Below are 13,170 nucleotides of genomic sequence, written 5' to 3'. Positions count from 1 at the left end.
GCATTGGTTCACTGTTGCATCACCACCAGTTACAGCCATCATAGATTATATCATCCACATCTTTTTGATGTGTTTCTTGGTTTGTGCGTCTGAACATCATGCATACTGCATGTGTGTGTGTGTGAGGGGTGTCTGTCTCTGGTCTGAGAGCTGTGTGTGTGTGTGTGTGTGTGCTATGGGTAGTAAAGTGATTGAGGCCCGTGAAGGGCAGCTCTTCAGTTACTGATCAGAACACAAGTGGGCAGTGGTCACAGCCTGTGAAATGAATAGGAGAATAAATGAGTTTCTGATTCATTTCCTCTGTCAGATGAAAGCAGAGTGAACGCTGAGACAGAGAGAGAGAGAGAGAGGGAGAGAGAGAGAGAGGGGAGGGTGAGGTGAGGCTGCCTGGATGATGAAGGTCTCTCAAGCTCCACGTGCCCTTTCCCAGGTCTTCTTAGTCCATGTCCCTGCAACACCAGAATACAGCAGAGAAAGCAAGAAAAAAAAAAGTGAGCCGAGCATACAGAAAGCTCTGTTTCCACATTCAGAGACGCTCTCTCTGCAGTATACCGAGCTGTTACTGTGCTGCCTGTCCTCTCTGTGCCTGCTTAAAAAGTGAGCGAGACAAAAGTAGAAGGAATAAATGTGATGCAGCTGTTCTCGTGTCCTCCCATCCCGCGTTTCTCTTTATTCTGCACAACGTTCTAAACAAAACAACCATAAAAATTCTCTGACAGGAACACGAGAAGCATGATGAGCAGATTTGCACTCCCCAGTGTTACATAACAGATCTCTCCCTCTCTCTCTCTCTCTCTCTCTCTCTCTCTGTCTTTTTGCACTGTGCTTCTCTTTCTCCTTCTTGGACATGGAGCTTTGTGTTCTATAAGTGGCTCACTTATAAGCAGGAAATTGAATAGCGACTGTCTTCATGTGGTGAATGTAAAGCTCTGGTTTGTGTTGTCATTAAAGCGACGGTGGGTCTCTTACACAAGAGAGAGAGAGGTTGAGCAGTTACAAAATTCTAACTGAGCATCCAGCCCCTTTTTTGTATTGTAAACCTATAATGATGATGATGATGATGATGATGATGATGATAACAGCCTCAGTGCTGCCGTCAATGCAGCAACAACGCCACCTAACATCATTCTCCTCTTTTTCTTTTTTCGCCTACAACTCCTGAGGCTGTTTCAGCATAAGAAATTATTGATGTCTTTACCGCCTAGATAAAAGTCTTTGATAAGAAATGTGGGTAGTTATTGTTGAATTGAAGCGCATCACAACATCAGAGTGAGGCAGAATCTTTGAGTCAGAAAGTAAGTATGCATATACATTCTCTCTCTACTCTTTGATGATTTTTCTGTAAGTCCCTCTCAGGCTGAACAGCTGTGTCTGCTGCCTCGTCACACGTGACTTAGACATTTGAGATGTAAACATGAAATTGGATTAGAAAGACATCAGAATAATTTTGTTAACAAATTTCATCTGATAATACATCTCCTATTTTTTTATTCCTTCCGATAGCTGCACAAAAATGAGAGGACTATTATGTCTTTACTAATGTTTGGAAAAGAAAGGGAAAATATATGAGTAGTGATTGATAAATCTGTGGCCTGGGGTAAAGTTAGAAGCTACTTTAAGTGTGAGGTTATTTCTGACTCAACATTGTCTCAGAAAATGGACAACATCCGCCTTTGTGCAGTCATCTGCTTCTTCTGTCTCAGTTACTTCTACCCATTAGGACATGATGGCAACACTGGAGGGATGACATGATCCCTCTTAAAGCACGATAAGGAAGTGGGAGAGAGAGAGAGAGAGCGTTGAAGTTGACCCCCTGTGAAGAAAGGCTGGGTATTGTCACCACTGACAAGATACAACTTATCGAATATGTCCGTGCATGTCCACTTGTCACCTCCATGGGTCCTGAGACAGTTACGGGTGAAAAAAAGATTCAGTGTGGGGTGCTGACAGGAGGAGTGCTATTCCACCAAGACAGCACTTCAGCCCACAAGTCCACAGCAGTGATGGCTGCCGTCAGGAATGTGAACTGCCGTATTCACCTGAATCTACACCCTCAGCCATTTTAACAGGGATGATGATGTCATCGCTGTTGTCGACCCACACTAAGAATTCTTCAGGCCACATATTTATCAATCATTGCTATTGTCTTTGTTTTTCATGAGTGTTGTTGATATTAAATGATTTAGAATATCACCACTTATCTTTTAAATACCTGGATTTCTCAGATGACCATGCACAGATAATATATAAGTGTGGGTTGTTACCTTGCACTCTCCATGGTGTCTTTGGCGAGGTAGATATACCAGTAGACGAGGTTGAAGAGGGCAAAGGCCAGAGGGAAGAGGATGCGGGCATACATGTCAATAGGGCTGGTGCCGGCCAGCTGTGGGATTGGAGGAAAAGCTGAGCCCTGCTGGAGGAAAATGGGAAGAGGCGGAGTATCTCCTAGGTCACTACGACACACAGAGTGGTTTCTCCTCTGTTTCAGGCCTTCCTGAGGGTTGCTGTCTGTCTGGTGGGAGGGAGGCAGGGATGATATGATAAAAAGAGGTGAGATGGGGTTAGTGTAGGTTTTGTGGTGATCACTGAAAGTAGAGAAACATCAGAAAAATCTTTTTTCGGTGGGATCTTTTACCCTGAAGATTTATACATGGTAATTTTTACATTCTTTAACATACAGGGCTGCAAGGAATGTTTGTTCCCACCGAAGCTTTTTCTCAATGGTGTGCCAACATCTCTATAAAAATGCAGGTAGTTTGCTGTATGCCTATAGGATGGTTAGGAGATTATACAGAGAAGAGCGCTAGAGTTCTTCTCTGTTCTCACACTGAAGCTATTTTTAAAGCATCTAACCATGAGCTGTACACGTGAGACAGATCCCAGGAGGATGCTGTGGTGGCTTACTGTATTAGCATAAAGCATATAGCCAAAGATGAGAGCCCTACAACAGCACGCATTACTATTTAATGTGTGGTGTGCCCTGAATGGAAGGAATGGGAGCGGCAGGGTGACTTCTCGCAAATGCACAGAAAAAGACCTGATCTGTGGCATGTTTTCTTTTCTGCATCTGAAGCTGCTGGCTCTCTGCTCATCATTAACATGGCTGCAGCAAACTTTCTGCAACACTTCAGGGACTCTGCACCTCCACTCATCATTATTAGTTATGTAGATGCATGAAAAGGTGATGCTGCTGAGCAGACTGTGCAAGTCAACACCTACAAACACACTAAATCAAATAAGATTGTGATATATAGAAAACCAACAATATTCTTTGTTTAGTAGCCTCTTCAGTAGAGCTGTGAGTCCTCCAAGGAAACATGTGAATTGTACAGAAATATATGGAAAATATGTTCAATGGAACAGAAAGGTTGTAAGATCCAGCAGACTGTTAGCTTAGCATAAAGCACTACGCACCATAGCTGTAATATTATAAATAATCATCAAGTCATAACTATAAAACAATGCACCAGCCTCAGAGACATATTGTTTTTCTAGTCTTCTAGTCACACCACAAATTGCTAGCTGACCTGGTTAAAGCAGGTATTAACACTCCACATCAGAACCCTTGAAACAACTGAACAATCTCTAATAAAGATTTTTGTGTTTTATGCTAGTAGTTAGCATCTAGCCTTTAGCTTCCAGCAGAGATGAGTAGTTTATAGCTACATAAAAAGGGCCCTCCTCCATGGATCCTGTCATGTTTCGCAGCATCACGTTGCCACAGGTCAAACAAAACACTAGCCAGGGCCGTTCTGATATGATGCAGTGGTATGTTAATGCTTGGAAGAACCAGCATTAAGGAGGCGTATTCAGCTGGATGCTGGATAACCTTACAAGCTATCTATAAAGCTCCTTTGAAGGGAAAATATGTGCATCATAATTGACATTCTATGTGCAAACTTACTGAAACTGCGTCATCATCATCGTCGCTGCCGGTGGCCAGCACCTCAAGTTTGTCTTGTCTTGCTTTCAGTTTCTTCAGACGGTTGGCCTGCAGCGTGGCGAAGTAGTTCACTGCTGCAAATTCGATGAGAGCCGATGCCACGAAGGCAAAGCACACAGCAATGAACCAATCCATGGCAGTGGCATAGGCTACTTTGGGCAAAGACTGCCTGGCACTGATGCTTAACGTGGTCATGGTGAGAACTGTGGTGATGCCTGAAGGAGAGCCAAGAATTTATGAATCACACATGCAGATGGAGATCATGTCAGAATAATTGGTGTGACAAGGGCCATACCAGCAACTGTGCGAGCAGGAACAGACTCTTTGTTGATCCAAAAAGATACTTGTGACAGGACAACAACCATTATTAGAGGAATATAGGTCTGTATGAGGTAGTATCCCAGCTTCCTCTGGAGGTGGAAATGGACCACCTGCACAGAGTAGTGACCTGCAAGATAAACAGCATGTGTAAAAACAGCAACCCAGAGGGACAGAGCAAGGTAACGCAGCATGAATGCCCTTGCCTGCCCTTGAAATAGAGAAGCTGCTGAAATAAAACACATATATTTAGATACATAGATGCTTTTCAGGCTGCTGACTGTAGGGTAGCATGTGAGAAGCAGGAAGAGAGGAGGGAGGATAGTAGGACAAACGGAAGCGGGAAGGAGCACAGCAGACTTTTGAAATTAGGATAACATCAGGAAGAGGAGGAAGGAGTGAGAGTGAGGTGGGGGCTGCAGGAGAGCATGCAGTGCCACACTGTCTAACACTGCCCTGCTCAGTCTAAACACAGGCATGCAGATATGCACAAATGAAAAACATGCTGCATCATGCACACACACACACTCAAATGTCCTCTCTCTCGCTCTCTGTTTCATAAATCCATCTGTGTTTTGCAGCCTGCCTCTTCCTTTCCCTCTATTCTGGGGATGTGCTGGGTTCACAGCAGGGAAGCACTTCCTCTGGTGAAACAAGAAAATGCACACACACACACACACACTTCTTCATCTTCATCCTTCCTCCACTCTGTGCATCCACTGGGCTTTAAACCCTGTAGTTCTTTTTAAGGCACACCATACGCATTAGGCCTCACCACTTAAGCATCTTAGATGGCTGCTCAAGGAAGTCTTTGCTTTTATATCATCCCACTGCAAGGGGAGTGCTGGACACTAGTGCAGAGTGTGACCTCTTTCTGCTCTACTAAGATTAATCAGCTCAGGAAGATTTTTTAATTAAAGTTTGCCTTTGACAGTAATAGAAGAAAAGAATGATGGCTAATGGTGAGCATTACCTGTGTTTGATTTGAATATCTCACTAGACAAAGTCTGTCCCACAAGATCGTACTGCAGAAGACTCATTGACTCTTTGGGACAGTCGACGGAAGCAATAGGCCCCTTCCTCCAGGTGAACATGATTTCACTGCTGGTATATGCATCTAAACCAAAAAAAAGCAATTAGAAACACACCTGAAACAACTTTAGGATGACTATACTATCATTATGACAGGACATTAGCATTCATCCTGTTTTTGGAACATGCTATACTCACAACTTCCAAACCTGAGAGGACAGGTATGTCCATCCATGGGGAAATCCATTAGCCTCATTGGACACTCTGCACTAATTGTAAGTCTAATAACAACAGAACACACAAATCAGTCTGCTGGGTTATTTTAAAGAGCAAATGCAACACCCGTGCTATCTAAAATCACCTCATAGTGTAGAGGACTGTTCCATTCTGCATGATACGGAAGAGCTTGTTGGGAGTGGTCATGTTGTGGGAAATTGACTTCTTTGAGTTTCTGAAGAAAGTGTCTGGAGTCCAGATCTTGTCCACCATGAGGTTATTTAGTCTCAGGATTTCAGTGGGGCCCTCGAATTTTAGCCGCTCATCCACCCACATCTGACGGAAGAACATGTCCATGGTGTACTCCTGATCCAAGAACATAATGTGTTAGTGGATTCAAAGGACCGGTGTGAAACTGTAGATTTAAATTTAGATCTGTGACCAAATGAAACACACCATTCATCAGCATGCATTATACTGGAGAGAGATATTTCAGCAGAGGATGAGAAGAAATGACGGAGCAATGATGGATGCCACTCATCGCAGATAATCATTAATCAATCCATTCAGCCATTCGCTCTGTCTGACATGTTGTCATATTGATTTAGAGGCCATCAATAATGGCGTTATAGGGCTGGTCAAACAGATTAAAGCTCATTAGATGGTCTCATGGCAGATTGCCCACAAGACTGGTCACTGAAGCACTATAATCTCACACAGTCAGCACAATTGTGGTTCTTTATAGTATCTTACCATCTCCACATCTGAAACAGGTCCAAAGCTGGTAACGAAGATATCGGTTTTCACCTCTGTAACACTCCCTGCAACAGTATTTTACAGCTGTACAGTGTATTTATACAGTAGCACAAAATAGTGTGCGAATTTAATATGTAAGGTTTTAATTTTAAAAATAAGGCTTTATGATGTCAAGTTTAAATTACCTCCAGAACCAGGGCGCAGTCGATTGTCATAACCATCCAGAAGTCTGTCCAAAATGCGAGTGATGTTGTCTGAGTATATCTTTTCATTTCCCCACACACTACCTAGACTGCAGAAAGAAAACACATTAAACTGCCGGCTAACTGTATTTCTGTTTAAGCACAACAACAAGACCCACCTTATAGCGCAGATAAAAGTAACCAAAGTCAATGTTCGGACAGCCATCTTTGGCATCAAGGATCACTTTTCCAGCCAGCCTCTCCAGCAATTCATACCAAAGGATCTTTTTTATGTGCCGTTAAAGTCACTGGCAGATATGCACAGGAGGCACTGAGGTGGGAGCATAATCTAATTAACAGATTAACAAATCCGCTCCATTTTTAGACAAACACTAGTGTAACTAGTCTGGTGTATCTGGTGTAACAAAATAAAGATAATAAAAACCAAAATAAAATGTTGAATCAATACAACACATTTAAATACAGTAGTGGTAAAGATAATGGATAAAACAAAAAGTCTATGCAGTGTTTAATGAGGTTTGCTTTTGTAGTTTGTGCTATGGAACAGCAGGTGGCGCGGCAACCACAGCGGTACAGAAAACCGGAAATGAACCCCACACCGAGAAGAAGAAGAAGAAGTTTAACCGAGAGGCATAAACATCACGGTAAGAGATAATATAAGCATTAAGCACAGTTGTATTTTTTTTTTCAAATACATTTAATGAGTGTTTTAAATTTTCCGTGCATAAATAATAATAGTAAATATTACCGACGTTGGGAATTGTTTGCATAACTTATCTGATAGCTGCAAGTTAAGTTAGCTAACGTTAGCCAACCTGTCAGCCGGTGAGAGGACGCAGCATGTCGGTGCACTTCGAGGAGAAGAGCGGTGTCGTCCCTTGCCAGACACCCTGGGGCTCCTGGTATCAGACCATGGAGGAAGTGTTCATCGAAGTCAATGTGCCCCATGGGACGACTGCGAAGGAAGTCAAGTGCCACTTGGGATCCAGCGACATAGAGCTGCACGTCAAAGGAAAGGAGATATTCAAGGTAATAATGCAGTGACTGGACAGTTCAGCCCGTCTTACAGCCGTGTCACTATCTTTTCTTTTCGTTTATCCAGGGAAAGCTGTATGGTACAACCGTGTCTGACGAGGCCACATGGACATTAGGTCGGTTGTATACCTCTAATTCTTTGACTTTCTACAGACTTTAATGTCCAAAATAATCCAGCTTCAACTGCCTCCTGCTTTTGTGTCTTTCTCTTTAGAAGATAAATGTCTGATCCAGATCATACTTATGAAGACCAACAGAGAGGCAGGGAACTGCTGGTCGTCCCTGCTGGAGGGGGAGTACTGTGCTAACGCCTGGGTCCAGGACCAGATGCAGAGGAAGCTCACACTGGAGAGGTTCCAGCGAGAGGTTAGTTTGATTTATGATCTCCTAATGAGACAGCAGACATGAAGGAGCATCAGCTACAACAACACTGCAGAATTATTAGTCCACTTTGTACCTTTTTTAAACATGAACAACTTTATGAAGGCTTTGTAAGTTTTAACTGATGGTTTTTGTTATAAGTCAATTCTAAACAACACATTTTTGAGCCACCATGCTGGGACACTGGCAACACAAGTCCTTTCTGTCAGTCTCAGGTGTTATATTAACCTCTGGGCAACACAAACACTTTGATCAGTGTTAATGTTCCGATAAATGGCAGCATATCAGCTAATGGTTTATTTTTCATGTTTTTTTTTTGTTAGAATCCTGGGTTTGACTTCAGCGGTGCAGAGATCTCTGGGAACTTTGCTGGTGGGGGTCCAGACTTTTCAAGTTCACAGAAGTGACCAATGATGAGTCGAGTGGTATTTGCTGGCAGCGTTACTGCCAAACTGGCATGCAGAGGACATCGAAAAAGATTTGCCTTCAAAGGAACTGAAACATTGGCGCAGCCTTAAAGACCTTTTGACCACTCTTCTCATCTGGACTGCCTCAGCCTGACAGGACTTACTTGGTTTTAGTCTGTTTTGGCAACTTGCTGTTTTATTATACAGTTTATGGAACTGGTTAATCTGGTTGTAAGAACATTTGAGACATGTTGTCTTTAAATAATGAGAGTGCACACTGCAATAGCTTTTCAATAATCTTTTATTGAAAGGTACAAGTACATAGGTTAAACAGATGGTGTAACTAGCCATTTTGATTTTTTTATTATTTTTCTCACTGTAAGAAACTTCACAGGGAAACTGGCAAAGAAAATGCATTACAGGTTCCAACCTACATCTTCACTGCAATGACCACTTTTTTGTGTTCTTAGCAAAACTGACAACTTAAATCTAGTCATACTTGTGGTGCTTCACTCTGTCACCACAAATGTTAAGAATAAGTGGAAACAACTCATCTGTAACCGTTGATGGTGGTTAGCCATACATGACAGTATCGTCACTCGCCTCACTTCACTGGTACAAACCAGAGCTCCATCGCCATTTCAAAATAAGAAAAAAGAAATCACCTTGGGTAGGAGTGTGCATTCAGGACAGCTTAGCAACCTAGGGTGGGAGTTAAGGATTTTGGGCCCGATTTCTTGGTTCCATTTTTGCTGTTCACAAAATCCTTCTCCCTCCTCTTCCACATGGTGGACTGAGGACCTAGGTGGTACTATACTTATTAGCTTAAAACCAGCAACCCGTTCCAGGAAATGCCAAACATCTTGGTACGGATTTAAACAAGAACATACTGTACACCTGTGCAAGCAACTCAACCAGGAAAGTAAAACTTAGCAGATTGACCCTTCTGACAAAGCATATCTCCCTGTGGGAAAGACAGCATACAGTGGACATGATCAACACATGATGACAGGACAGAAGCAGGAATATGTTTTAGCTTTTCCTTAAAGAAATCCATCAACACTGATGAAGATCTGTAAAGAAAATAAGTGTAGCTGTACATGGGCAACCATACTGCAAATCACCCAAAAGTTACATCTTGTCCAAGAACAAGAATATAACAGGGTGGACAGCTGGAATCATTCCCTGCATGTAAGGTCACCCATATGTACGGCAGGTTTTAAAAAGCTGACTCGGGTATGGTGGGAAGATGAGCGATCTTGTAGTAGCTGTGCTTCAGCTGACGTGCAGTTCTTCCCGAAATAGTCCAGCGAAGTCTCTGGCTGTTTGGCCTGGAGCACTTAGAGGTGGCATATTCAGCCAGGCATTTTCCAGCTAAATCGCGCACACAAATCAGGTCGCCATCTTTGATCTGCAGAGGACAGAAATAGTTCATCAGACAAATGCAGCAACACATTAGCCTCTGCTTACACTATCACTCACAAACATTCCTGTTATAATTATTCTGAAATACTATAATGAAGCAACACATTTTTAATTGAGACATACGTTCAGCTGTTGCTGGAGACTTTTTAGTGCCTCAGATATTTCATCCATGTGCTCAGGGTCATGTTGGTCCTGGGCCTCAAAACACAGGAGAGCCATGGCAAGCAGAGATGGCTGCACAGAAACAGGTACACACATTTGTCTGAGTAAGTATTCTAGAGAGAACAACTATGCAACGTGAAAGCCTTGAATTATCTACCTTTATTTTGGAGAAGACAAATGAGCAGTGACAGGCTTTCAGCTGTGCCTCCAGTCTCTCAAGGCTCAGTATCGTCTTGCTGCAAAAAGAAAATTCTTTTAGTGTCAAAACTGCAAATATGGATGAGAACATTCCTCGCTCAGATTAGACATCAACTTCACTCACTCAACTCAGCCACAAAACATGGAAACAAAATGTGTTTATATATTTTAAGGTACAACAACCACACTAACATTAATGTTTGTTTTTCAAAGTGGTGTCACATGTCTAAAACTCTACACACTGTTAAAACAGCCTGCTGGCCAAAAATATTTTTGGCTAGTGTTATCTTTCAAGTCAAATATGTTGAGTCACAGTTCAGCCCTGCAGGTCGATGTGACCGTCTGTCCTTACCTCTCTCCATCGAGCTGCTCCTGGATGTGACTATGAAAGAGGCGAAGAAAGCGGAGGGCTGTGGGGGCCTTCACCTTCCAGTAGAGTTTCTCCATAATGATCTTCTCCATCCTTATCATGTCAGACACTGTAAAGCGATTCTGACTGATGCGGATGAGGTCGTTGGCCAGAGGCACGTTGTTCTCCTCTTCAGAGGACTTCACGGCGATGTAGAAGCAGCACAAGCCCACACAGGACAGGTGTTTTGGCTGAATCTGTAGGACACAAGAATAAACATTTAGAATTAAACAGAATCGGCATGACAAGACGAAGTCACTGCTGTATTTACTAACCTTCATTACAGAAAGGAATCTGTCCAGCAAGCTGATGGCCAGTGAGAAGGTGTCTGAGCTGAATCCAAAGAACCTGGTCAGAGAGAGTAGGTCCTTCACTTCCAGCTCTCTCAGCCTGGTCGTCATCCTGAGGCCGTTGTCCTGAGAGGATTCAATCAACCTCAAGCCACTCAGCTTTGGTTGGTATCGGCCCTCCAGATCCATCAGGGCCTTCAGCTGGACAGCAAAGGGCTGTGCTACAGGTCCTGTCACTGTGTCAATCATCTGCACACAGACAATACAATCAGACCATTTAAACCCTAGTTCTATTATACAGAGAAAAAAGGTAAATCCCTAGCACCACAACGCTACAAAAACTAAGTATAACAATAGCTATTTAAACTTTCTCTAGAAATGTATAAAAGGTCTTTAGCTTTCATGGGCTAGCCCCCTATACAGACCATTAAAAAGTAAAATCTCACTTACTGAAGAACATTAGACATTTATGTTTACAAGAAATATTTTCTGCGAAATACATGAAGACTTAGTGGATCAGAAAAAAACTCATGTGAATGATAGTCAAAGAGTCATAGTTCAAATTCTAAATCAAACTCGTCAAACAATCCAGGCTCCTTAATTAATGTATTTACCAACAAAAATGATTGAGCATCAAGGCTGTATATTGCTCTGGAGTTCGTGAGACACAGGATACTTTACAAATTTCTAAGTTATCCAGTAACAAGCCTTCCAGCTGTCACTGAACTGGACTCAACTGGACTAGACTTGGAAGGCGAAACACGTCAGAGAAAGTCAGAGAAAACCCGATTGTATCAATACTTTGATTTAAGTTGTTTAAAACTGTGTGATTTACAAACGTGTGAGCCACAGTGTGTTTGAGATATGTTGTTATATAGTTTGGTGATATGAAGCCTCGAGTCTATTAACGGAGCAGGCCTGGGGCAGGACCTGCGTCATGTCGGGACATGTCCCTGCCATACACACAAATGGAGATCTACCACAGAGCCCGGTGACAGTGACACACTGGAGTAAAGGGAAACAGTTTACACCATATAACTACGTTAAATTCTACAAGACACGACTCTGTCAACAGTGTGTCCTTATCACTCAACGACATGAAGAAAAATGACAAACTAATCTTACGCTAACAGCGTAAATGTTAGCTACAGCCGCTAATGCTAGCTGAAGTCCGTTTCCATGTTTGGTGGCGTTATTTATTGTCCGGTGACTGACAGCCACACAACATCGACTTAATGTGTTATATTCCTCAATTCCACTTGTCCAACATGTGGTTACTGTACGTGAAATATTCAAAACCTTGGTTAACTTACCTTGGGTTAGTTACGTTGTCTTGAATGTGATGAAAAATAGCAGTTGGAAAAAAGTCTTCACACGCTTGAAATAAGCGAGTGAAAATAGGTTTAAAACACAAAAAAGTGTAAGTATGAATTTTCGCTTAAGAAAGTTTTAAGCATAGGTTTATTTCTGCCTATGCACACCCCCCTACCCTTGGTGTAAGGCGATGGGGAAAAGGACAGTTTACGCATTAAAGCGGGCATAAAACCAAGCCCTCGATTTAGCAAGCTGAGCGCTCATTGGTCAGCCTCTATGATGTCTCTCATTCTAGGATTCCAATTGGATGTTTTCCCAGGCATTCAGGTATAAGCCCCGCCTCCTCTAGGTTGGAAGACCAATCGTAGGTAAGGAGGCGGAACATGCCTAAAAGTTATTTAGGAGTTTTATGTAGTCTGTAAAATCATATTACTCTGCACTTTATTCTTGGTCCAACAATATGTAACAGAATACATATAATTTATCAACAGTTTTATTTTTTTAGTTAATTGAGGTTAGTTAAATAAATGCAAAAAAGGTGTAGACATATTTTTAATAAAGGCGACAAATAACACCAAAACTGCACATTTTGTAGAAAATTATACATGATCTCTTGAATATGCAATGTTTTATAGACTAGGTGTTACCACACAGTATTTTCCCTTGTGCAGTAATTGAGGCCAACTGGCAGGTTTCTGGAACAATCTGGAAGGAACCTGAACCTCCTAAGACCAGAGCTCACCACAAACAGCTTTGCAGTCTTTGCAATTTTGGTCTTCTCTGTCAAAATGTGCAATTATGGAGAGAGCAATACACAGAAAAGAACTCTTTATTACATCAGGTTTTACAAATCTGCAAGCGGGCCCACACAGACCCTCCATATAGATCGAATGATTCTGAATTTGTATATACATCCAGGGTTTTTGTGTAACAACAGGATATATAGTTTTTGCAGTTTTAACTATGAAATACTAATTTCTATACTTTTTTAAGCACAGTATAAGGGCAGACAAGTTAGTATGACAGGGCACATGGGTATATATATATATATATATATATATATTTATATTTATATATGATG

At 42.1% G+C, this 13,170-nt stretch overlaps 3 protein-coding genes across 4 annotated transcripts; 1 reads left to right on the top strand and 2 right to left on the bottom strand.

Annotated features, from left to right (window-relative positions):
• Positions 1 to 436: 436 nt before the first annotated feature.
• On the bottom strand, positions 437 to 6,673 carry gabra6a (gamma-aminobutyric acid type A receptor subunit alpha6a). The gene is made up of 10 exons (XM_028416936.1): positions 6,627 to 6,673; positions 6,451 to 6,557; positions 6,263 to 6,330; positions 5,655 to 5,875; positions 5,492 to 5,574; positions 5,235 to 5,378; positions 4,239 to 4,391; positions 3,905 to 4,158; positions 2,265 to 2,512; positions 437 to 449 (listed from the first exon to the last, which is right to left on the bottom strand). The coding sequence occupies exons 1-10, from the start codon at positions 6,671 to 6,673 to the stop codon at positions 437 to 439; spliced, it is 1,338 nt and encodes a 445-aa protein (XP_028272737.1).
• Positions 6,674 to 7,042: 369 nt separating this feature from the next.
• nudcd2 (NudC domain containing 2) lies at positions 7,043 to 8,726 on the top strand. 2 transcript variants are annotated; one of them, XM_028416459.1, is made up of 5 exons: positions 7,043 to 7,112; positions 7,291 to 7,497; positions 7,571 to 7,619; positions 7,718 to 7,869; positions 8,208 to 8,726. In XM_028416459.1, exons 2-5 carry the CDS (start codon positions 7,309 to 7,311, stop codon positions 8,289 to 8,291), a joined length of 474 nt encoding a protein of 157 aa, XP_028272260.1. In that variant the 5' UTR covers positions 7,043 to 7,112; positions 7,291 to 7,308; the 3' UTR covers positions 8,292 to 8,726. The 2 variants fall into 2 exon arrangements, with proteins under 2 accessions (XP_028272260.1, XP_028272261.1); XM_028416460.1 differs by having other exon boundaries at positions 7,045 to 7,112; positions 7,253 to 7,497.
• ccng1 (cyclin G1) lies at positions 8,630 to 12,298 on the bottom strand. The gene is made up of 6 exons (XM_028416458.1): positions 12,089 to 12,298; positions 10,761 to 11,024; positions 10,429 to 10,682; positions 10,036 to 10,114; positions 9,840 to 9,950; positions 8,630 to 9,702 (listed from the first exon to the last, which is right to left on the bottom strand). Exons 2-6 carry the CDS (start codon positions 11,022 to 11,024, stop codon positions 9,511 to 9,513), a joined length of 900 nt encoding a protein of 299 aa, XP_028272259.1. The 5' UTR covers positions 12,089 to 12,298; the 3' UTR covers positions 8,630 to 9,510.
• Positions 12,299 to 13,170: the final 872 nt, after the last annotated feature.

The sequence above is a fragment of the Parambassis ranga genome, chromosome 10 (genome assembly GCF_900634625.1).
Source record: "Parambassis ranga chromosome 10, fParRan2.1, whole genome shotgun sequence".
Taxonomy (NCBI): domain Eukaryota; kingdom Metazoa; phylum Chordata; class Actinopteri; family Ambassidae; genus Parambassis; species Parambassis ranga.
The sequence above is the reverse complement of the archived record's forward strand: the minus strand, read 5'-3'. Positions and strand labels throughout refer to the sequence as shown.

Bases quoted from the DNA above. Each gene is read 5' to 3' on its own strand.
- gabra6a (XM_028416936.1), bottom strand. From the start codon at position 6,673: ATGGCTGTCCGAACATTGACTTTGGTTACTTTTATCTGCGCTATAAG. The intron at 6,331-6,450 runs GTAATTTAAACT...ATACTGTTGCAG, and splicing joins ACTGCGCCCTGGTTCTGGAG to GGAGTGTTACAGAGGTGAAA. The intron at 5,876-6,262 runs GTAAGATACTAT...TTCTTGGATCAG, and splicing joins CTGTTTCAGATGTGGAGATG to GAGTACACCATGGACATGTT.
- nudcd2 (XM_028416459.1), top strand. From the start codon at position 7,309: ATGTCGGTGCACTTCGAGGAGAAGAGCGGTGTCGTCCCTTGCCAGACA. The intron at 7,498-7,570 runs GTAATAATGCAG...TCGTTTATCCAG, and splicing joins AAGGAAAGGAGATATTCAAG to GGAAAGCTGTATGGTACAAC. The intron at 7,870-8,207 runs GTTAGTTTGATT...TTTTTTTGTTAG, and splicing joins TGGAGAGGTTCCAGCGAGAG to AATCCTGGGTTTGACTTCAG.
- ccng1 (XM_028416458.1), bottom strand. From the start codon at position 11,024: ATGATTGACACAGTGACAGGACCTGTAGCACAGCCCTTTGCTGTCCAG. The intron at 9,951-10,035 runs GTAGATAATTCA...GTTTCTGTGCAG, and splicing joins TTGTCTTCTCCAAAATAAAG to CCATCTCTGCTTGCCATGGC. The intron at 9,703-9,839 runs GTATGTCTCAAT...TGTCCTCTGCAG, and splicing joins GTCTCCAGCAACAGCTGAAC to ATCAAAGATGGCGACCTGAT.